Consider the following 24,398-nt stretch of genomic DNA (forward strand, 5'->3'; position numbering starts at 1 on the left):
GATCCGCGGAACCCTGTGGGTACATTTGCACTTGTCAGGGGGTCCCCCAGGGGCCTTAGTCAAAATGGCGGACGTCGCTGCAGCAACTACAATTAATTCAGCATTGCCAGTTAGAAAATCCCGCTGCGCATGCTATGCTACATTGAATTTACCTTTCAAAGTACCGGGCGCTCGTGAAGGAGATGAGCGGTAGCACTGTGATTGGCCGGCAAAGCTGCCTGTCACAGCTGCGCCTACTACGTGTTATCTCTGCCTTAGCCCACCCGCACCACCATCGCGGCCAATAGCAGCGCGCTATTAGCATACTGGCAGATCTGGATTGGACAATGGTCCTGTTTCCATAAAAGTGACAGGACCATTGCCCAATCCAGAACAGCCAGCAGGCTAATAGCGCACTGCCGGCGGGCTGCTGGTGGTGCCGGTGGGCTTAGACAGAGAGAACACATAGTATGCACTGCTGTGACAGCCAATCACAGTGCTGCTGCTCATCTCCTGCATGAGCGCCTGGTACTTTGAAAGGTAAATTCAATGGAGCATAGCATGTTCAGCAAGATTTTTGAACTGGCGCTGCTGAATTTAACTGGAACTTGCTTGCTGAGTGTATTATGGATACAGTCCCTATCTCATTTGTTAACCAGGGACTACCTGTATTTGGCTAGTATTTGGCTCCACCCACATCATGTCATGGACACACCCACTTTGGATAAACCACAAAGGGGTACATGTGCTGAAAAGGTTGAGAACCACTGGCTTAAATTAAGCACCAGGGAGTCGACCAGTACACACCCATATTCACCAGAGGTGCAGGTCATTGCAGCAAAGAGAAAGGATGACTGGGTCTCAAACCTGGATTTTGTGCAATTGTAGCAATAATTTATTATACTATAGTAGCAAAAATACAACGTTTAGGCGAGCAGGCCTTTATCAAGTGTTACCAGATACAGCTAGTGCTCACAATTTAAAACCTCTGACATACATAAGCACGCCCCCGGCGGGCACAACCTTGAAAGAGAAAGAGAGGATAATTTAAAGAAACAGTGCAAAAGAGTTATAGAAAACATTTCATATTGAAATCATTATTGAGTCCGTTAGGAGGAGTCAGTGTACTCAGCCTATCGATCCATCTGCTTTCACATCTAAGCAAGTCTGTCCATCCTTCCCTTCGCCAGTAGTTACTTTTACCAACACACACTAACATAACTGTTCTAGTATCATCAAGAATGACCCCGTTAGACATCCCATGGAGGCCATTACATTTAAAACGAATGGCGATTTTTCCTGCCTTATTTCTAATGTAGTTTATTTTTTGAAATGCCCATGTGGTGGGATAGGCTACGTAGGTCGGACTTCGAAACCAGTTCGTGTCAGAATCAATGAGCACCGTAGTGATATTAGACTGTACAGGAAATACTATGATGATCCTGAAAGAAAATTTGATTCCCCTATAGGTAAACATTTTTTTTAATACAATCACATAGTCAGTGATTTACATTGGTGCGTGTTAGAAAAAGTCATCACTGGGCGGATCACTCAGGGGCCAAGGGCTGCCGTACACAGGTCTGATTATCGGCCTCCTCAGCCTACTTAAGTCAGGTATTTGTACGGACCTTTAGACTAAGTTAGGGATATTGGAGTATGACTATCAGGCAAATATTCTGCCCCCCCCCACCCCCTCGTATCCCCTTATTGTGCATGCCCAGTGTAGATAGCCAGACGTGCCCCCATTATTAGATTGGACACCCCCCCCCCCCCCCGCTTTAGATAGCCAGATGTGCCTCCATTATTAGGCAGGTCCCCTCAGTATTGGTAACCAGATGTGCTCCCAGTATTAGATATCCCCAATAGCCAGATGTACCTCCAGTATTAGGTAGCCCCCCTCCTCAGGTAAGATAACCAGATGTACCCCCAGTATAAGGCAGCCCCCAGTACAAATGGCCAGATGTGCCCCCCCCCTCCTCAATATTAGGTAGCCCCCCCCCCCCACCAGAACTCAGTATAGATAGCCGGATGTGCCACTGCCCCCCAGTATTAGGTTGCCCTACCCCCATATGCATAGCGGTGTGGGGTGGAGTGTGCAGGAACAACTCCCCTGTTACCGCCCGGGATCTTCAACATGTTGTACAGTCACAGCGTCTCCTCTCTGACTCCTCCAGTGGCACAGTAATGAGAGATGCCACTAGAGGGCATCATAGAGAGAAGATGCTGAACTGTGCAACATGGTGAGGATCCCAGCAACGCTGACAGGCGAGTTGTACGCGCTCCGCTGTGCATATGGCCAGGCAAGGGGGGCACTCGTGGAGGCACAAGTGCGCCCTCTGGGCTGTGTGCCCAGAGGCTGGTACTTCCCCAAACCTGATGATTATATTAGGATTGGATTGTGAGCACCTCTGAGGGACAATTAGTGACATAACTATGGGCTCTGTAAAGTGCTGCACAAGATGTAAATTCTTAATAATAAATTCTTACACTAAATTTAGCATTTTGAATGTATCTTAATCATAGAGCAAGTGGCTCACAGATTGCTACATGCTGTATGGGCGTCCGCACATACGGCAAAACCGGGCATCCGCCCGACCCTGGCCGCCCGCTGCCCCGACGCCCCCCCCCCCCCCCCCGGCCGCGTGCCCGTGCAGCCAGCAGGAGGGGTCGAGGGGAGAAGCGCAGAGAAGAGAGAGAGCTATGGGCACAGTGGGGAAGGGCGGACGTCTCCCCCCCCCCCCTTCCCTCACCTTAGGGGGCTCTCTCTCCCTCGCTGTCCCCTCCGGAACGAAGTGTGCAGCGGCTGGGCAGTGGGCGGAACTTACCTCGTCTCGCTCCTGCGCCGGAAGTTCTGGTGCCGCACTCTGGTCTGTATCAGACCAGAGTAGCGGCTAATCCATCCGGCGCGTGCGACGAGACGAGGTAAGTTCCGCCCGCTGCCCAACCGCTGCACACTTCGTTCTGGAGGGGAGAGTGAGGGAGGGAGAGCCCCCTAAGGTGAGTGCCCATAGCTCTCCCTCTTCTCTGTGCTGCTCCCCTCCTGCTGGGGCACACCTGGTCACTTTTTCTGGGGACAAATACCCCTGCCTACATATACTGGGCACATATACCCCTGGCTATATATACTGGGCACATATACCCCTGTCTATATATACTGGGCACATATACCCCTGGCTATATATACTGGGCACATATACCCCTGCCTACATATACTGGGCACATATACCCCTGGCTATATATACTGGGCACATATACCCCTGGCTATATATACTGGGCACATATACCCCTGCCTACATATACTGGGACATATCCCCCTGGCTACTTTTTCTGGGGACATATACCCCTGCCTACATATACTGGGCACATATACCCCTGGCTATATATACTGGGCACATATACTTCTGGCTATATATACTGGGCACATATACCCCTGCCTACATATACTGGGCACATATACCCCTGCCTATAAATACTGGGCACATATACCACTGCCTACATATACTGGGCACATATACCCCTGCCTACATATACTGGGCACATATACCCCTGCTTACATATACTGGGCACATATACCCCTGGCTATATATACTGGGCACATATACCCCTGGCTATATATACTGGGCACATATACCCCTGGCTATATATACTGGTCACATATACCCCTGGCTATATATACTGGGCACATATACCCCTGGCTATATATACTGAGCACATATACCCCTGGCTATATATACTGGGCACATATACCCCTGGCTATATATACTGGGCACATATACCCCTGCCTACACATACTGGGCACATATACCCCTGCCTACACATACTGGGCACATATACCCCTGGCTACACATACTGGGCACATATACCCCTGGCTACATATACTGGGCACATATACCTCTGGCTACATATACTGGGCACATATACACCTGCCTACATATACTGGGCACATATACCCCTGCCTACATATACTGGGCACATATACCCCTGGCTATATATACTGGGCACATATACCCCTGGCTATATATACTGGGCACATATACCCCTGGCTATATATACTGGGCACATATACCCCTGGCTATATATACTGGGCACATATACCCCTGCATACACATACTGGGCACATATACCCCTGCCTACACATACTGGGCACATATACCCCTGGCTATATATACTGGCAACATATACCCCTGGCTACATATACTGGGCACATATACCCCTGCCTACATATACTGGGCACATATACCGCTGCCTACATATACTTGGCACATATACACCTGCCTACATATACTGGGCACATATACCCCTGCCTACATATACTGGGCACATATACCCCTGGCTATATATACTGGGCACATATACCCCTGGCTATATATACTGGGCACATATACCCCTGCCTACATATACTGGGCACATATACCCCTGCCTACACATACTTGGCACATATACCCCTGGCTATATATACTGGGCACATATACCCCTGGCTATATATACTGGGCACATATACCCCTGCCTACATATACTGGGCACATATACCCCTGCTTACATATACTGGGCACATATACCCCTGCCTACATATACTGGGACATATCCCCCTGGCTACTTTTTCTCTGGGACATATACCCCTGCCTACATATACTGGGACATATCCCCTGGCTACTTTTTCTTGGGACATATACCCATGCCTACATATACTGGGCACATATACCCCTGGCTATATATACTGGGCACATATACCCCTGGCTATATATACTGGGCACATATACCCCTGCCTACATGTACTGGGCACATATACCCCTGCCTACATATACTGGGCACATATACCGCTGCCTACATATACTGGGCACATATACACCTGCCTACATATACTGGGCACATATACCCCTGCCTACATATACTGGGCACATATACCCCTGGCTATATATACTGGGCACATATACCCCTGGCTATATATACTGGGCACATATACCCCTGCCTACATATACTGGGCACATATACCCCTGCCTACATATACTGGGCACATATACCGCTGCCTACATACACCGGGCACATATACCCCTGACTACATGTATTGGGCACATATACCCCTGCCTACATATACTGGGCACATATACCCCTGACTACATATACTGGGCACATATACCCCTGACTACATATACTGGGCACATATACCCCTGACTACATATACTGGGCACATATACCGCTGCCTACATATACTGGGCACATATACCTCTGACTACATATACTGGGCACATATACCCCTGGCTACCTGTTCTGGGGACATCTATACCGCTGGCCACCTATTCTGGGGACACCTATAGACCTGGGGCTACCTATTTTTGGGGAACCACTGCTGTCAGATTGAGTGTATTTTGGGGAACTTCTGCCAGATGAAAGGTGCCTACATATTAAGGGGGCATTCTGCCTATTTATGTGAAAAGCTGTCTATTTATGTGCCTCATGACTGCTGAATTTGTCTTGTTGCGGGCCTCATGGTTACTGACTTTGTCTTGTTGGGGGCCTCATGATTTGTTGGGGGCCTCAAGATTGCTGGACTTGTCTTGTTGGGGGCCTCATGATTGCTGAATTTGTCTTGTTGGGGGCCTCATGATTGCTGAATTTGTCTTGTTGGGGGCCTCATGATTGCTGAGTTGGTCATGTTGGGGGCCTCATGATTGCTGAATTTGTCTTGATGGGGGGGCCTCATGATTGCTGAATTTGTCTTGTTGGGGGTCACATGATTGCTAACTGCGAGACTATGGAAAAAGCTGAATCATCATCATATGAGACAATAGCATTAAACCTACTTTTTCCGCTTTTTAAAACAGAAAATTAATCTGGGAGGTTCTAAAAAAAATGAATACATTTTTCAGGAGTAGGATGGATGAAATTGTTTATCTTCACAGTTTATTTTCAACTTGGATTTTCCATAATGTTCATGTATGAGTTAAAACGTTTGTATTTAGTTTAAATTGCTGCACTTTGTGATAGTAAAGTGACTTTGCAGTTTGGACACTCAACCTCCAAAAGGTTCGCCAACACTGTCCTAATCTAATGTCCCACCATTGCTTAGTTCATGTAAACTTGTCTCCACCCACGACCACACCCACATTTTGGTTCATGACCACACCCATTTTTCGTAGCCCCAACACTACCCCACAATTGCCGCCCCACTTTTTGCTCCCCCTTTTTGCCCCCCCCCCCCCCTCGAAAATTTTCTGCGGACACCCATGATTGCTACTGTAATGTTTTATGGTTTGTTTGTGCTTTTACTAAGCTATTTATATTTACTCGCTGCTTTGTTTTCAGATGTAAGAGGACGTGGTGGAATAACATCCCAGATCCAGCAAAAAGTACATTAGCCCACAGCAAGCTCTTACAGGTGAGTATGGGCCAGATTTAGTTGGTGGATGAAAATATTAGGGCTGGTGCAGATGGCCATCTGTTTATGCATTTTGAAGGATTTTGAATGCAGTGACATATTAATGAGTAGGCTCTTACAGAACACGGTGAACCTGGATTGTAGCCATTTCTTATGCTAGGTACACACCAAACAATTTTCTGTTAGATTTACCTGCCAGATCGATTTTTTTCCAACATGTCTGATCTAAATTTAGATCGATTTTTTTTTTAATTTTCCAATAGTTTTTTTGATTGTTTTTTCGATCGGCTTTTTTAACCGATTTTCATGGAACTGAACGAAAAAAGATCTAAAAAATCATCAGAAAATCAAAAAATCGATTGAAATTCAGAACTGACATGTTGGAAATAATCGATCTGGCAGGTAAATACACCAGAAAATTCCATGGTGTGTACCTAGCATTACAAGCTTGCATTAAAAATTGTGTTATAGGTGCTTTGTAAACGTCCTTAGGTAAATGTATTTGGTAAAGTTCCTATCTCATAGTAAATTGATTGTAAATGCTTCAGGGCTTTTACACATGGTGCTGTGCGAAATGCATGCAGCATAAGAGCCTACTGCAGCGCATCACTCTGCACTATTACAAATGTTTTGGTTCCTGCAGCAGACTGCGCTGACAGGGAAATCGCCTCCCCCCCCCCGAACATCTAAGGCAGTCATCAGACACGTCTGACCCCTCAGTAATGTGCACACTTCCAGACAGGAAGTGCGTCCAGGAACAGTGTCAGACTGGGAGCTGGAAAAGCTAAGGAAATCCACTTGCTGGCCAAGCAGTAGTAATCAGGTGTTGCTGCTCACAGTGAAGACTTGCTGCAGGTTTCCATTGGGAGTGATCACACAGGGTTACTGCTGCTTGGTCAGCAGGTGGATTTCCTAAGTTTTTCTACCTCCCAGTCCGACACTGTCCAGGAATTTTGGCCATATGCACATGCACACCGCTACCCTGAACAATTTTAAAATTGTTTGTGAAGGCATTGACTTTTATTGCCATTAAATATATGTAGGTATGCACACCTGAATAGAAAAAACAAGTGGATCAAGCTGAGGGGGTGCTCAGTCAGTAAATCAGACCCGTTGGGGGTCTTACAAAGTACAAAGTAAAAAAAGACTGGCACACCAAGTCGTTGCGTTGCATAAACGTTTGTAGTATAGTAAAAGAATAAATCATATGTCACAATAAATACAAGCAATGGGCTATATACAACAAGGGAAAGCCCAACGTAGAAACAATATGCGTACAAAACTGAACAACAGAGGCGTATACAAAGGTAGGCTTCAATACAACATGCATACACTCTACAAACTGGCAGCTGCCAGATCAAAAACTGGAGCAATTAGCAGGTGGTTGCTTTAGCAGGAGCGTACTGGCAGAAAAATACAGTGACAGAGTGAATGTGGAAAACAAATGTATGTATGTTGTTTTGAAGGTCCACCTTTGTATATGCCTCTGTTGTTCAGTTTTGTACACACATTGTTTCTACATTGGGCTTTCCCTTGTATATAGCCCATTGCTTGTATTTCTTGTGACATATGATTTATCCTTTTGCTATAATACAAACGTTTATGCAACGCAACGACTTGGTGTGCCAGTCTTTTTTTCTATATATTGACTTCCATTGCATCATGTAGCTCACACACCGTGCAGCAATGCACTGCAGCCTCTGCGTCAGCTGGACCACTTTCATCGCATTGCGTTGCACTGTGGGTACTGTGGCATGTCTCATAGACATTAATGGCCACCGCAATGATGGGAAGAGTATCATGACGCAACGTTACATGGTAAGTGTGAAAGGGGCCTCAAAAGTAATCATCCTCCTTCCTGGCCAGGCCATGCCCATAGCATGACCATGCGCATAGCATCACATGACGAAAGCAGTCTATGCTATGAATTGTCTCCTCTCCTTGGTCTTTGAGCTTATATACCGCTGGAGGCAGGACTGGAAGATCTGAAGTCTTTTTTGGAGGACTGATAATTAAATATGGCAACCTCCATATTCCTCTTACTTTAGGTGTCCTTTAAAATTAACCTCCTCATTCACCTAGTTTCTTGCCCAGGAGCGTCCTTTGTTCAATATAGGTATATTGTTGTTTTATTAACTTGAAACCTGTTGTAGCAGATTTGGGATACCTGTCAGGGTACAGATTGCTGTTGCAGGTTTAAGCTTTGAGGTTATTTGCATGCTATTTTGCTTAAAGCAAGTCTGAAGCCATTTTAAAAATAAAAAACATATACTCACCTAAGGAGAGGGAAGGCTCTGGGTCCTACAGAGCCTTCCCATTCTCCTCACGGTGTCCTCGTTCCCCTGCAGGCTCCTCCAATTGACTCTCCCGCAGTGGGAGACTTTGGCAGTGTTTGGAAGCACTCGGGCTCCCGAAGACTGGCGGCTCTGTACTGTGCATGTGCCCAAGTGCTTCTGAAGACTGCCAAAGCCAGCCCAACCCACAAGAGAGGGGGAGCCTGCGGGGACCGGCAGGAGAACAGACAGGCTCTGTAGGACCCAGAGCCTTCCCTCTCCTTAGGTGTGTATCTGTTTTTTATTTAAAAAATCGCTTCAGACTCCCTTTAAGAAAAACAAAAGTCTGCTTTCCTAAAACAGAAAGAATTTGCGATAATTTAGGTTGGAGTAAGCTTGAGATGTCTTCCAGAGCAACACTGCTGAATATATGCAAATTAACCATTGTACCCTTAGAAGCTAAACACACCTCCAGAACCGCTGGAATGCAATGATGTGTCAGCTTGTTAATTTGTACAGAGCCATAATAATCCAACATGCATACAGACTGTTTTGGATTTTTTTTTTTTTTTTTTTTTTTTTTTAGCCTTTCAGATTAAAATCACTTAAAAACCAGCCCTCACGCGGATCTCTCCATCAGGTTGGCAGCGATCTTGCCCTTCCTTCACTGTTCAATCATCATGCCGGCTTTTATTCAGTCTGTTCTTTATCAATAAAAAGAAAACAAAACATTTTAGAGCAATGAGCTCCACTCCTTTTGCTTCCACAATTCTTGCGCCTTCTCCTCTCCAACACCTTTTTTTTCTGCCAGGTACACCACATACAATCTTGCTAAGAAAATGTTGCACACTGCTTCAAGTGACAACTCCTCCTTCTGGAATACTATTAAGTTTCTTGCATCCCACAAAACTTCCTTAAGTACAGAGAACACAATCCACCCCTTCCTATCCTTCTCCTTTGCATCCAGTGACACTCCACCCATCACCATTGAAAGAGATGTGACCCTAACCTCCACCACCACCTCTAAAAATTTCCTCAACTTCCTCCGAAAACCCTTTGCAAAATCACAATCCCAAAACACGTGGTCCACATCCTCTTCCCCTCCACACCCTTCTCTTGGACACCTTCCTGAGGGAGTCATACCCCTCAATTTGCAAAAAACCCTAGTAGGGAGCGCTGACACCAGAGCCATCCAGACAACATCTTTTTGCCTGTTTGTTATTCCTTTAATACTCATTCTTTTCCATACTGTCTCCGCTTGTGCACTTGTCATTCCTTTTATATAACATATTATATCATTTCTTGTTATCCATTTTTTTATATTCTGCTTGTTTATGTCTGTTAAGGCTGCTCCTGCCATATTGAAATTGTCCAGAATTCCTTTAACTTTTTGGTAGCATGATGTAGTAGTGAATGCAACAGGCTTGCTCAAATCCTTAGCGACCCATCCCAACCTGTTCCACAACCATCCTCCCAAGTACCTCACAAAATCCTTCACCCTCCCCTCTGACTCCAACACTCTACGGACAGACACCAGATAGTGCAGAGACAAAAAGGAAGCAACATCAGGGAAATCCCAACCACCCAGAGACACACCCTTGTGAACCGTCACCCGTGCCACCCTCTCCATCTTTGAACCCCAGAAGAAGACAAACAACATTCTCTGCACCTCTTGCATCCACCTTTTGCCAGGAGGCAAGACCAAACAAAAATACAACAACAACGGCAATATCACAGCTTTCACCACCAACACTTTCCCTGAAAAGGACAACTTCCGCAACCTCCACAAATTCAACTTCCTTACCACTTTTCCTTTCACCTCATCCAAAGTCTTTCTACCTTTCATCTCTGCATCAAACACCACACCCAACACCTTGATCTCCTGACTCACCGTCACTTTCTCCACTTTCAAAGGTACAGGCCTCCCAAAGGAAACCAGTTGGGACTTCTCCCAATTCACAGCCATTCCAGACATTCCACAAAACACCTTCACATGCAAATTCACCCTGTCAATATCAGCCTGAGACCCGCCCACAAACGACACATCATCCATATAAGCCAAATACTTCACCTGCTCTCCACCACCACCTGGCACAACAAACCCTTTCACCACTTTATCCCGCTGGACATACCTCAGCAAAGGCTCCACCACACAAATAAAAGCCATAGGCGACAGCGGACACCCCTGCCTGACTCCGGACAAAACGGGGAATGACCTGGACAAAACCCCATTTACCAAGACTTGGCTCGAAATTCCAGTGTAAAAACTTCTAATAACTTTTAGGAGACAATCAGGGACCCCTAATTTTGCCATCACCCCGAACAGGAAGGAGTGTGATACTCTATCAAATGCCTTTTCCAAATCGATACCCTCAAAGACCATCGGCACTTTATTTTCCTGTGAAAAATGTATCATGTCCCTTAACAAAACCAGGTTATCGGCGCTTCTTCGACCGGGGACCGCACAGGTCTGCCCCTCTCCAATCATAGATGCTATCACACTCCTTAACCTGTTTGCGACCAATTTCGCCACTATCTTGTAGTCCACATTCAACAGCGAAATCGGCCTCCAATTTTTTATCAATTTTTTGTCTCCTTTCTTATAAATCAGGGTGATGACTCCCTCCCGCATTGATGGGGACAACCGTCCAGAAGAAAAAACCTCCTGGACAACCTCCACCACTTCCCCACCAATGATAGGCCAGGCCCACCTAAAAAACTCCACTGGGAGCCCATCCTTACCTGGAGTCTTGCCTGTTTGCATGGCACCCACTGCCGCCCATACCTCCTCCGTGGCCACCGACTCTTTCAACTGCTGCACCTCCAACGGATCCAAACAATGCTCCAACACCTCATCACAATACTCTTCCATCTCCACATCCGACACAACATTCCCTCCCCCATACAAATCCACATAAAACTTCTGCACCTCTTCCACCACCTCGGAACCAACCACTTCCCTTTCATCCACCACCACTGACTCTAACACATCTCTACTGGACACCACCTTCTTAAAGAAGAAACGGGAGCAAGACTCCCCCTCTTCCAAATCTCTCACTTTCGCCTGAAACACAATCCTCTTCCCACGCTCCGTCAACATTCTCTTCATTTGCTGTCTTGCCTCCTCCAACTCTTCCTCCACCTCATACCCCCATTCCTTCATCTTCACCAAATACTGCAACCTTACTTTCCAACTTTCTTCCTCCTCTTTCTGCAACCACCTCTTCTCATATGCTAGATTCCTGAAGAAGCCAGAAATCCTCCTCTTCACCCAATCCCACCATTCCAACAAATCCACAAAACCTCTCTTCCTGCGCACCCATCCTGCATATTCCACCCTAAATCTTTCAAGTACATCCACATCCTCCAACAACTCCACATTCAACTTCCAGACTCCCTTCCCAAACACCACTCTCTCCGACACTTCCAGGGAACAAAGAATGGCTCTGTGATCAGAAAAAGTGACCTGGTGATAAGAGACAGCAGAAACCAACACATACCTAGAAAGTAAAAAGTAATCTATGCGTGACTTAACCGTGCCCGTATCCGAAAAGTAAGTAAATTCCCTGTCCCTACTGCCTGCCGCCAAAGCTGCATCCTGCAGTCCAAAATCTGTCACAATCTGGTTGAGGATCCTACTGGTGGAGTCCAGCTTGGTCTCTCCTGACCCCACTCGATCCCCAACCGATCTTATACAGTTCAGATCGCCGGCCACAATGGTCTTAATGCGGCCTGGCAGATTGAACTTAAGCACCTCCAAGAACTCCACCCTCTCTTTTTTGTCTGCAGGAGCGTAACAGTTAAAAAGACGGTACTGGGAGCCACAAAAATCAAAATTCACAACCATCAATCTCCCAGGAATGATGACGGCATGTGACAAAACCTTAATGCTAGGATTATTAAACAGCACGCCAATGCCCTCATTCCTACTCTGGCAGGCAGGGGACCAGATGGCATTGCCCCCTGCCCATTCCCCAGAGCCAGGTACCGTCTTCAATATACACTCCTGCAGACAAAAAATATCTGCCCTAAAATTTGCGAGGTCCTGCAGGACTGCAGCCCGGCGGTATGAGGAGCCGATCCCTCTCACATTTACAGACAGCAGGGACAGCACCATCACCAAAAGACACCACGTGAAAAGCAACCTACACTCAGCCATCTTCATTTCTTAGGTGCTCTGGGACTCTTCCGTACACCCACAGTGGTGGGCTCCTGCTTTGTCTTTCTATTCCTCTTCTTTCTTTGTTTTTTTGATTCTGCTGTGTTCCAGTCCTCCGGACCAGAATCCCCAGCTGTACTCGGTCCCGGTGCCTCCGGGTTAACTCTCCTAGCTGGCCTAGTGTTCTTCCAGCTAGTAGGCACAGGAGACTGGGTCACATCCACCTTTAATTCACCCTCAGAAGTGTCACTGACGATCCTCATTTTTGTTACACGGGTGTCATCACTTTCAGACTCAGTCACAGCTTCTTTCCTCTCTTGATAAGGTGGTAGATAATCACTATCATTCTCCTCTATCTCCACCTCTTTTTCACCTTCCACCTTCCCAGGGTCTGTCAGGTCCATTTCAAACTCCTCCTCCTCATTTGCATTAACTCCACCTCCCTCCTCTGAGGTCATGACTGACATGCTGGCTGATTTCCCTCCTTTTTTTGAACTTGGGGAGTCGTTATTTTTGGAGGGAGATGAGGCAGTCCCTTGCTGGGATCTCCTCACTGCAGTGTCAGCTTTTGGGCTTTTACTGGATGCAGGGCTGGGGTTTACTGGCAAACTTTTAAGTTTCTTCTGCGAGAGAGCAGAAGAAGGGGCGGGCTTAGGAATCTCTGGCGGGTCAGCTGACTGCACAGCTGTTTCCCCGCCTGCATTCCTGTTATTCTCGCCGACTGAGCAGGCATCAGCAGCTGTGGCACTACTGCTCCCAGCGGACCTGCGGCTACTAGCGTCCATGGCGGGCCGCTGGGAGTCTCTGCAGGGTTCAGGCACATCTGCCTGGCTTTCTGGGACCAAGGGCGCGGCTTCTGTACTGGTGGCAGGGGTCAGGGAAGCCTCAAAATGCTCTCCACTGTCGCTCTGCGGGCCCCGCTCAGCAGAAACTAAGCAAGTGACGTCACCGGCGTCAGGGGAATCCCGATCAGCTGGAGAGCCGGGCACTGCTTCGGGGAGCCTCTCTGGGGGGGTTTCAGCCACAATATCACTTCCTTCAGCCCCAGCCTCTCTCACCACAGCGGGGGGACACGGGACAACACCAGGTACACATACATCAGCCTCTCCAGCCTTGCTCCCTGCCACGTCAGCAGCAGCCTTCTTACAGGCAGGAGCACCAGCGTTCTGCTCAGCGGGGGGACACACTGCAGAAGGAGGCACGGCATCCTCTTCACCCCCACTCCCCACAGCTTCATCATCATCATCCTCATCCACATGCTCAGCCAGTTTCCTTTTCTTGACACGCTGCAGCTTTGGCATCTCAGCCTGCTCAGCCTGCAGCATCTGGGAGTCAGTGACCTCTTCAGCAGAGGGGACAGGGGGGGTCACAGTAGCGGTTGGGCCCGTTTGAGCAGCACTGGTGCCCTCTCCAGCTACCTCAGAAAGGGGAGCTTCGGCGTCAGCCTCAGCGTCCCGGGGCTCCACACGGGTAGCCAGTGACCACCTCCTGCCCCTGCCATAGGAGCCAGCAGCAGCAGCATAGGTATATATGCGGGTGTTCCCCCGCTTTTCACATTCTTTGGCCAAGTGGCCCGCTAGACCACACAAGTCACACACCTTCACCTTTTTACACTTGGAGCCTGGGTGAACCGGCTCCTTACAGTGCCTGCACCTCTCCTCAGAGCTGCAGCTGCCAGCACCGTGCCCAAAACTATAACACTTCCGGCAGTAGAGCGGCTGCCCAGTGTAGGTGATATAGCCTCTCTCACCGGCAATGGAAAAGACAGGGGGTGGGTGAACCACATCATGCCAGCTCCCTTCCTGCCTCTTGAACTCCACATTAAATCTCATCTTGCTCCTATAAACACCGATGTGATTATAGATCTTCTCTGCCCAACTCACATCTCTGAAGTATCTCTGCAGAAACAATCTCACAACATCAGGCTCCACAAACGGGTTATACATGTGAACATACACTTGTCTTGCTTTTTCATTAAACAGCGGTGTAACTGACTCCAGCCACTTAACAAAATCCTCCCTGCTCTCTCTATAGTCTGCCAGCACCCTTAAAGCCTCTTCCTCACTATACATTGTGACATCATATGCTCCTTGTGCAGGAAAATCCTGAATCGCAAACAAATTATTCTTTGTCATCTTCAACCCCTCCACCAGTACCTTGTCAATAAACGCCTTCGGTCCCTTACTCCTCCATTCCGCCTTCACGATGAAGCGTATTGAGTTACGCAGCTTTGGCATACCTCCTCCACTTGATGCAGCCGCCATCCTCTCCTCGTTTATCGAGGGCCCCCACAAGGAGGACCCTCAGAATACCTTCCGTGCAAGACCAAGTAAAGTAACAGTAACACCACCTAATATTTGCCAAAAGTCCTAGAAGCCACAGACTGTTTTGGATTGTTTGATCCTCATCAGTGCATGGCATGGATTAATTTGGCTCTATGGAGTAGGGCTTGTGAATCCGAGAGGCACAGACTAACCAGCAAGCTCATGGTGACCCAGAACTCATTGGAGGGGGTAAGGGACTACAATGGTCCTAAAAGCCCCCTTACTAAGATGTTAAGAAAAACAAAAGTTTGCTTTCCTAAAACAGAAAGAATTTGCGATAATTCAGGTTGGAGTGAGCTTGAGATGTCTCCCAGAGCAACACTGCTGAATATATGCAAATTAACCATTGTACCCTTAGAAGCTAAACACACCTCCAGAACCGCTGGAATGCAATGATGTGTCAGCTTGTTAATTTGTACAGAGCCATAATAATCCAACATGCATACAGACTGTTTCGGATTGTTTGATCCTCATCAGTGCATGGCATGGATTAATTTGGCTCTATGGAGTAGGGCTTGTGAATGTATATATGCGCAGGAGGATTGCTCAGGCACTGCTGGGCCGATTTTCACATTTTTTTTATTGCATGCAGCTAGCACTTTGCTAGCTGCGTGCATAACTCGATTGTCGCCGCCGATTCGCCGCTACCGCCGCGCCACCCCCTCCCCCCCAGACCCCTTGCACAGCCTGGCCAATCAGTGCCAGGCAGCGTTGAGGGGTGGATTGGGACTCCCTCTGACGTCCCGACGTCCATGACGTCGGTGACGCCGGTGACGTCATCCCGCCATGGCGACGGGGGAAGCCATGCAGGAAATCCCGTTCTTAACGGGATTTCCTGCTTGCGCAGATCGCCGGAGGCGATCGGAGTGGGTGGGGGGATGCCGCTGCTCAGCGGCTATCATGTATCTAGCGCTCGGCTAGCTACATAATTTAAAAATAAATAAAAAAATGTGCTGCGCTGCCCCCTTGCCGCAATAATTGGAACGGCAAGGGGGTTAAAGGGAGCAAGCGGCGGTGATGGGCGGCGGGACGTGTGAGTATGACATCACGCGGCGACGGGATGCGGGCTAAACGGGCGACGCAGATGCGAACAGTGTCCATCCTCGTAGGCTTTCTTTGGACAAGTTTTCTTGTCTGGTCCGGGAAAAGTGGAAGCAGATCCTATTTTTATCATAGGATCCGCTTCCTGCATTTAAGTGAAGCGTTAAAGACAACTATGTTTTTAAAGCACGTGTGAATAAGCCTTTACACTGCATTTCACCAATGTCTACAGCTATTCCAACTGCTTTTCTCTTACATCAGCACAACTAGGCTATGTAAGTGCGTTGGATTTTACTGTATGTCTTTTTACTTTTCATTTGAAGAATTGACACTAAATATTTCCTTTTCAGATACAGAAGTTGAATCCAAATGAAAAATCCAGCAGCAAAAAATCTTGGTAAGTCCATGCTGTGTGTTTCTACTCTTCATGTTTAGCAGTTCTAAAAGACCTCTAGTAAAGATATAATGGGCTTGATGCACAAAAGCGCAGTGATATTGCCGTGCACAGACATCGCTAAGGTAACACTCACTACTAATGGTAACACGTGTTGTGTGAAATGCGTGTTACCATAGCAACAGTTATGATGGTCGAGTACTGCGGGTCGTGCTAGTAACTCGCAGTACATAGTGGCAGTAGTAAGGGTAATATATATTGCAGTGCAAAGTCTGTGCATGGCAATAATATGATGTGTTTTCGTGCATCAGGCCCATTGGTAGTAAAAGTGCAAATTAGGCAGATTCACCATGCTCTCAGTCTGGTAAAGTGGTGCTTTACTGGCCTATAATTAGTTGAACCTGGGACATGCGACAATTTACAAATCTTGTAAACCCTATAGTGAATATAGTACAAAGGCAAGATATCAAACAGAGAAATATTAATATATAAATATATATATATATATATATATATATATATATATATATATATTTTTTTTATTATTTTTTTTTTTTAATATTTCTCTGTTTGATATCTTGCCTTTGTACTAACAAGTACATACATACTTACGTACATACATACAAATCTAATTTGTATTAATTATTTTTTACATACTGTAACAATACCACAGCTTGACTGAGCATTGTCAATTCAATATTACTTCATGCAGCCAATCCAAAGGCTAACCGAAGTGACATGTGACATGATGAGATAGACATGTGTATGTACAGTGCCAAGCACACAAATAACTATGCTGCATCACTTTTTTTTATTTCTCTGTCTGAAAGAGTTAAATATCAAATATGTAAGTGGCTGACTCAGTCCTGACTCAGACAGGAAGTGACTATAGTGTGACGCTCACTGATAAGAAATTCCCCTTTTTAACTCTTTCTTGCTCTCAGAAGTCATTTTCTGCTAGGAAAGTGTTTTATAGTTGGAATTTCTTATCAGTGAGGGTCACACTGTAGTCACTTCCTATCTGAGTCAGGACTGAGTCAGCCACTTACATACCTGATATTTAACTCTTTGAGGCAGAGAAAGAAAAATAGGAACACAGCATAGTTATTTGTGTGCTAGGTACTGTACATGCACATGTCTATCTCATCATGTCACTTCGGGTATCATTTAAAGGAGTGGTCCAAGGAGGGGAAAAAAAAGAAATCTACTTACCTCGGGCTTCCTCCAGCCCCCGGCAACCAAACTGTGCCCTCGCCGCAGCTCCGTTGGCTCCCGGTCCCCTCCGGTGAAAAGACAGACCTCTCCAGGTCAGCATCTTCCATCTTGCTGCGTTCCACGGTGCGGCTCACTGAGTCGCACGGACATCATCCGGGCTGTTTTGCGCAGACCTACTGCGCCTACGCAGTACAGCCCAGATGACGTCAGCGCGACTCTGAGAGCTGCTCGTGCAGGAGCAGTAGAAATCTTCACACAGAGAAAGAAAAAAAGGAACATTGCATAGTTATTTGTGTGCTAGGCACTGTACATACACATGTCTATCTCATCATGTCACATGTCACTATGGGTATCCTTTAACCACTTGAGGACTGCAGGGCTAAACCCCCCCTAGTGACCAGGCCATTTTTAAGGCCAAGCTGCAGGGCCGCACAACACAGCACACAAGTGATCCCCCCCCCCTTTTCTCCCCACCAACAGAGCTCTCTGTTGGTTGGGTCTGATCGCTCCCCCCATGTTTATTTTTTTTTAAAATAAATATTATTGTCAGTGATTTTACAAAAAAAGTGTTTCTTTAAATATGTCCCCTCCCTCCCCACAGCCAGCCAAGCCAATCACGGCGATCGGCTGTCATAGGCTTCTGTCTATGAGAGCCGATTGTTCTCTTGTCCCCCAGGGGGACAGCCGTGTCACACGGCTGTCCCCAGTGCAGCACTGCTGCTGATCGCAGCGCTGCACATTGTAAATAGACGCTGATCACGCCGTCTAACAGTCTCCCGAGCGGCAATAGCCGCTCGGAGACTGAAGGCGGGGCGGAGCTCCGCCCTCCGAGCATGAGATGCGCGCGCAGCGTGCGCGCGATCTCATGCAAATTACAGCCCCAGGACTTAGGCGGTCCTGGGGTTGCCGCCGCGGCCACGCCCGATGGCGTGACGTGGGCGGCAGAAGGTTAAGCAATAATCAAAGCACCACCATTGTGAGAAATAGTACAATTTAAAATACCTGTGTACACATACTTACAGTATAAGCAGTACATTTCCTCTATAGTAAAATAAACTGTAAAATGCACTATAAAATGACTTATCTTGCATTCACTTACAGTAGGCAGTAAAGTTCTGACAGGTCTTAGACTAGACCATTTAATTATGGGGGATTCTCAGTATTTTCTCACTCCCTGGAAAGGATCTATACAAAGATGTCGGCCTGCCTGCTCATTTGCACACTAGGGGGTTGATTCACTATGCGCTGGTAATATTGCTGTGTGCAGACAGCACACAGCAATATTACAGTTACCAGCAATGTACCCCAACTTGCGCTATTAGCGCAGCCTGTGGTACATGATTAACATGACCGTTACTACGATAACACGCGTGACGCGTTACCAAAGTAACACTTGTGGTAATTATTATGTTGGACTTAGCAACTTCAGTTCAATAAGTGCTTCTGAAAATAAAGAAACCCGTGAAGCCATAAGGAGATGGATTGGTCCAGAACCTGTCAGATCTTTGAGATCTGTACTGCTTACTGTAAGCGACAGGAACATAGGAGAAAAGTAATTTATAGTGGATTTTTATTCTTGAAGTAATGTATTTTGTACACAGGTATTTTACATTTTTCAGTGATTGTGGTCCTTTAAGAACGTCCTTACTTCACACATTAAACACTGCTAAAAATCAATAATCATGAAATTAAGATCATTTATGCACAATTTGTATGCCATGTCATTTAAAGTGACACTGAAGTGAAAAAAAAACCAACTTATGATATAATGAATTGTATGTGTAGTACGGATAACTAATAGAACATTAGTTGCAGTCAGTTATATAGCTTTTTTTTTTTTTTTTCCTTTGGAACATTGCATCATTCTTCAATATTTGCAGTTTACACACTATACTCTGTATTTTAAACTATGAAACAGAACAGAACTAATGACCCTTTGAACTCCTCTGCAGAAAAACCACATCGGAAGCCACCTCTCATTGTTTCTTTGATGTATAGGTGCTTCAGAAAATAGGACTGTCTCCAACCCAAGTTGGGTCGAAGGGGTCAGAGAAGCTCTTTTGCATAGATAACAGCTGAAGTTTCTTAACTCTTCCTGTACTGGAAACAATATGAGACTCATCCCTTGGCTACTAATGTTCTATTTCTTAGCTGTACTCCACATACAATTCATTATATCATAAGATTATTTTCACTTCAGATTCCCTTTAAGTCATGTAAATCAGAGTTCCCCAACCCTGTCCTCAAGGCCCACCAACAGTGCATGTTTTGTGGAAATCCACAGAGGCAGCTAATCAGCTCTGCTGAGACACTAATTACCCCACCTGTGCAAGTTTGTGGTTTTCTGCAAAACATGTACTGTTGGTGGGCCTTGAGGTCAGGGTTGAGGAACTGTAAAGCATACCTGAACTGACAAATCAAACTAAAACTAACTATAATGTTCTTCCCCTTTTAGGGTTGCTTACCTTCCTGTGCTCCTGGTTTCCTCCAGCATCACTTGAGTCAGATCTCCTATTTTTCATACTCGATGGCGAGGCAGTCAAATACATTTGCACGATGTTCCCCATCTTCAGCGGCACTCCTGGGGCACAGGAGCAAGCCTAGTAATAGAAACCAGAGTTTCAAAAGAGAAAATGTCCTCCGCACACAATACACATCAATAGTAAAAGAAACCACTCATGCCCAAAGGAAAGAAGACATGTAGGAGAGTGGTACTTTTTACTGGCACATGGTCACAGATGAAGCTTGGCTGAAGTGCGGGAACATCCAAGCAAAATGTTTACAAATGCCCCCAGTCACATACAAATAAGAGAAGATCAAAAGGATCAAGAGCAACGTTGGAGAAAGCTGTAAGCACGGGAAGATAAGTAATCCTAAGGGGCAGAACCCTATATCTAGCTAGAAAATGAGATAAAATAGGTAGTAGACTTTTTTGGGGACACAACGATTCCTTATATTATTATTTTTATAACAGTTTACTGGTTTGGCTCTATTATTGTACACTTCAAAGTTCATGGAATGATTTAATATACAGTATATAAATATATCTTTTTTTTCATCTTATTAGTGGAATCTACTTAAGGAAACTTGTCAAAGCCTTCAAGATGAGAAATGACCAGCACACGGAGATGGACAACTCCAAAGACTATGTTAATTTGAGTAGATGTTCTAAATATAAAAAGGTTATATATGAACCTGAAATTGAAACTTTTGAGAGCTGCATAGAAATGTATCCAATAACAGAAGATGACAACACAGGTCAAGAAGACAAGTTAGAATATAAGGCTGAAAGTCACCTTATATCAGAAGACCTATCTATTGTCAAGATGTTTCTTGATGTTCTATGTGATTCGTCAAGTACAAAGATGGATGTGTTTGAAAATTTTAATACGGGTAATTTATTTGGTTGTCCATCGTTCAAGGGCAGGTTTGATAACAAAGAGACACCAAGGCAAGATTCAAAGATGTCACACGAATCTGGTTACCACAGCTGTAGCTCTCAAGGTTCTCCATCAAATTCTCCTATAGTTATAGATGGGATGAAGACCTTTGGTGAATGGCCTGAAAATAAATGTCAGAACATAACTTACATTCCACCAGTCAGCAACAAGGGAATTGTTTCATATCAGGGTAATGGCATTATCTACTACAATACAAAATATTTGTTTTCAAATTTGAATGAGGATACATTTTACCCGGACATAGGTGAAAAACCTGGAGATATTTCACAAATCAAAGTACAAAACCATGAAAGTAAAATCTGTCCAACCGCTGTCTGTCAAATGTCTGGATATAAAAGCTTTGATCTGGCAGTTCAGGAAAACTGTCCAGCACTTGCTTGCCAAATGTCTGGATATAAAAGTTTTGATCTGGCAGTTCAGGAAAACTGTCCAGCACTTGCTTGCCAAATGTCTGGATATAAAAGCTTTGTTCTGGCAGTTCATGAAAATGGTCCAACATCTCTGTTGGAAATTCCTGGGTATCAGAGCTTTGACCAAGCAGTTCATGAAAATGGTCCAACATCTCTGTTGGAAATGCCTGGATATCAGAGCTTTGACCAAGCAGTTCATGAAAATGGTCCAACATCTCTATTGGAAATGCCTGGATATCAGAGCTTTGATAAAGCAGTTCAGGAGGGTGAAGACACTTTCATATGTCAAGAGAATGGGTATCAAACCTTCGATCAAGCAGTTCATCAAGGTGAAATCTCTGGAACATTAAGTTGCACAAGTTATGGCTCTGGATACAAACCTTTTGAAAGCCTTATTTGCCAGAACAGTGATGATTCAGACAAGGACAAGTTTCAAGTGGAGGACAGTCATGGTCCCCAAACAGAGCAGATCATCAGTGTTATGGATAACCGGATGGACAAGAATTTTGACAACGGTCAGAGACATGTACTTCTTCCTTCAAGCGAACCAAGAGATGCTCTTAACAGAGACCTTAATAATGAAATGAAATCAAGACATGACAGCATTCCTTTAGCCTTGACTTTTGACATATGTGAGCATTTAAGGAACCTGGGTAATAGACGTGGACTTAAGGTGCCAATCACCCACTTCAAACCTGCTGTAATACCCATACATCAGGCTATACTGCCAGGTCACCTATATGAACTCCCATCCGTTAATGAACAGCTTACTATCAACAAGCATTTTCCTGGCCATAATGGTCCTCTAATGGATTTTGACAATTTTGAAAATATGTCTTATTTTCTTCTTAAGTTTCATTTCGATTCAAGCCCGACAAGTAACCATTTGCTAATACAACAAATGCATGTGGATAGCGATGGCAACTCATATATGAAGATAGCATAAACAGAAAATCAGTAAAGCTATTTGGCGAAAGTACAGGGGATTCTGCATCTCAGCTATACTGCAGGGGTCAGGAACCTTTTTTTTGCTGAGAGCCATAAAGGCAACATATTTTAAAATGCATTTTCTTGATAGCCATTCAATATATTTCAAACTGGGACAGTGCACATGTGCAGCAGAGGGCTCACGTCCCTGCTGCCATGGTAATGTGTATACAGTTAATCCGGCAGGCAGCGGAAGTGTCAGACACGTCTTCAGCTTCTCTTGGGTTTCAGCAACATCAGCAATATCCCATCGAGCCAGACAGGAGAAATACCGACTAACAGCTTGTACAATTAGCTAGCTGACTTGGGGGTTGATCCACTTTGTAGGACGAGATCCGCACACTTTGGCCCAATAGGCTGCCTGTCAAGTGACAGGCAGACTATTGGGCCAATCAAAGTGCGGGGATCTCATTCTACAAAGTCACTGGACCTGACAGGGTCCAGAGTGGGACAATTGGAGCAGCTGTTAGTTTTGGGGGAAGCGTGAGTAAGTTAGTGTTGCATACTACAGCAGTATTGTGCCTACTTTGAAAATTTGACTTGCGCTGCCACACTAACCTGCGCTGCTTGAGCAGTGTAGCTTAATGAATCAATCCCTAGTGATTTGTCTGTGAGCCAGATGCAGCCATCAAAAGAGCCACATCTGGCTCCCAAGCGATAGGATCCCTACCCCTGGTATACTGTATAAAATGTTTGTACAGTCCAGTATAATGGACTACCTGGTGTAATGGACTATAATGGACTACATTAGTTTGCAACGTTCCACTTTATCTACAGAACACAATAGGCAGCAGTGTTTACAAAACCCCAGTGAAAAACAGAATGTAAACGATACAATAGAATACAACAGAATTAACCCTTTCCAATCTACTTTTTTTGTTCACCCTCATGTCTTCCCAAGCACTTCCATTTTTTTCCACTCTGCGGGAGGGAATGTAGGTGATTTCATTGCACTGCTGTAGGGGAAGCTGGTAGGGTCACTACCTGCAAGGAGGTCACCTGTCAATCAGGGGGGGTGGAGTGAGGGAGCGGTGCCAGCTCACATGCTACAGCTCCACCCCACATTGCACGCATACCACTATAATTATGCAGCGTGGCATCGAAGGGGAGCCGACACATTGATCCGAGTAACCTGACACCATGACGGACTAGGTATAGCAGCAGTGCAGGCATCAGGGAGCCCAAATGTGCAGACATAATATTTAAATTAGGTTTCGCAGCATGGGACCGGCAGTAATCAAAGTATTGGATGCAGTCCAACACTCTGATCTAAAGGTGGCCACACACCATACAATTTTTTAAATATCTGTTCAATTTAAGAATTGCATTCAATTTTTCTGACTGATTGTAGCATTTCAAAAATATGGCCAATGTACCACACACCTATGTTAAATTTTTCCCCAATTATGATCAAAATTATTGGAAACTCTGAGAAAATTGCTAGGGTGTGTATATTAATAAATTGGCAAACTAACACACACCATACATTCTTTAGAAAGATTGAAGAAAAATATCTGGCATTCCGGATCGATAAAAATCGAAGAAAACTGGAAATCCGATCGGATTTTTCAGTTGAAGAAAAGTTTCGATTTTTTTCGGGAGATCCGATCGTTTTTATCGAATTACCGTAAAATCGGATCATTTTATTGTATCGTGTGTGGCCACCTTAAGGGGACGCCGTGTCAGATTATATCTGACAACGCAGCCATATTTATCCTTGTCGGATAATGTCCAGCATTGGAGTTGAAGAGGAAAATGCCAATGTCAGACTTGGTCTGA

At 45.5% G+C, this 24,398-nt stretch overlaps 1 protein-coding gene across 6 annotated transcripts in view; it reads left to right on the forward strand.

Moving 5' to 3' along the window:
- The window catches only part of LOC137524547 (uncharacterized), a 155,672-nt gene extending 133,061 nt beyond the window's left edge, over positions 1-22,611 (forward strand). For all 6 annotated transcript variants that reach the window (XM_068244542.1, XM_068244538.1, XM_068244540.1 and 3 more), the window contains 3 exons: positions 6,283-6,355; positions 16,503-16,549; positions 20,829-22,611. In XM_068244542.1, coding sequence (XP_068100643.1) covers positions 6,283-6,355; positions 16,503-16,549; positions 20,829-22,578 — 1,870 coding nt within the window. In that variant the 3' untranslated portion in view covers positions 22,579-22,611. The remainder of the gene's footprint in view (positions 1-6,282; positions 6,356-16,502; positions 16,550-20,828) is intronic.
- Positions 22,612-24,398: the final 1,787 nt, after the last annotated feature.

The sequence above is a fragment of the Hyperolius riggenbachi genome, chromosome 7, assembly GCF_040937935.1.
Source record: "Hyperolius riggenbachi isolate aHypRig1 chromosome 7, aHypRig1.pri, whole genome shotgun sequence".
NCBI lineage: Eukaryota > Metazoa > Chordata > Amphibia > Anura > Hyperoliidae > Hyperolius > Hyperolius riggenbachi.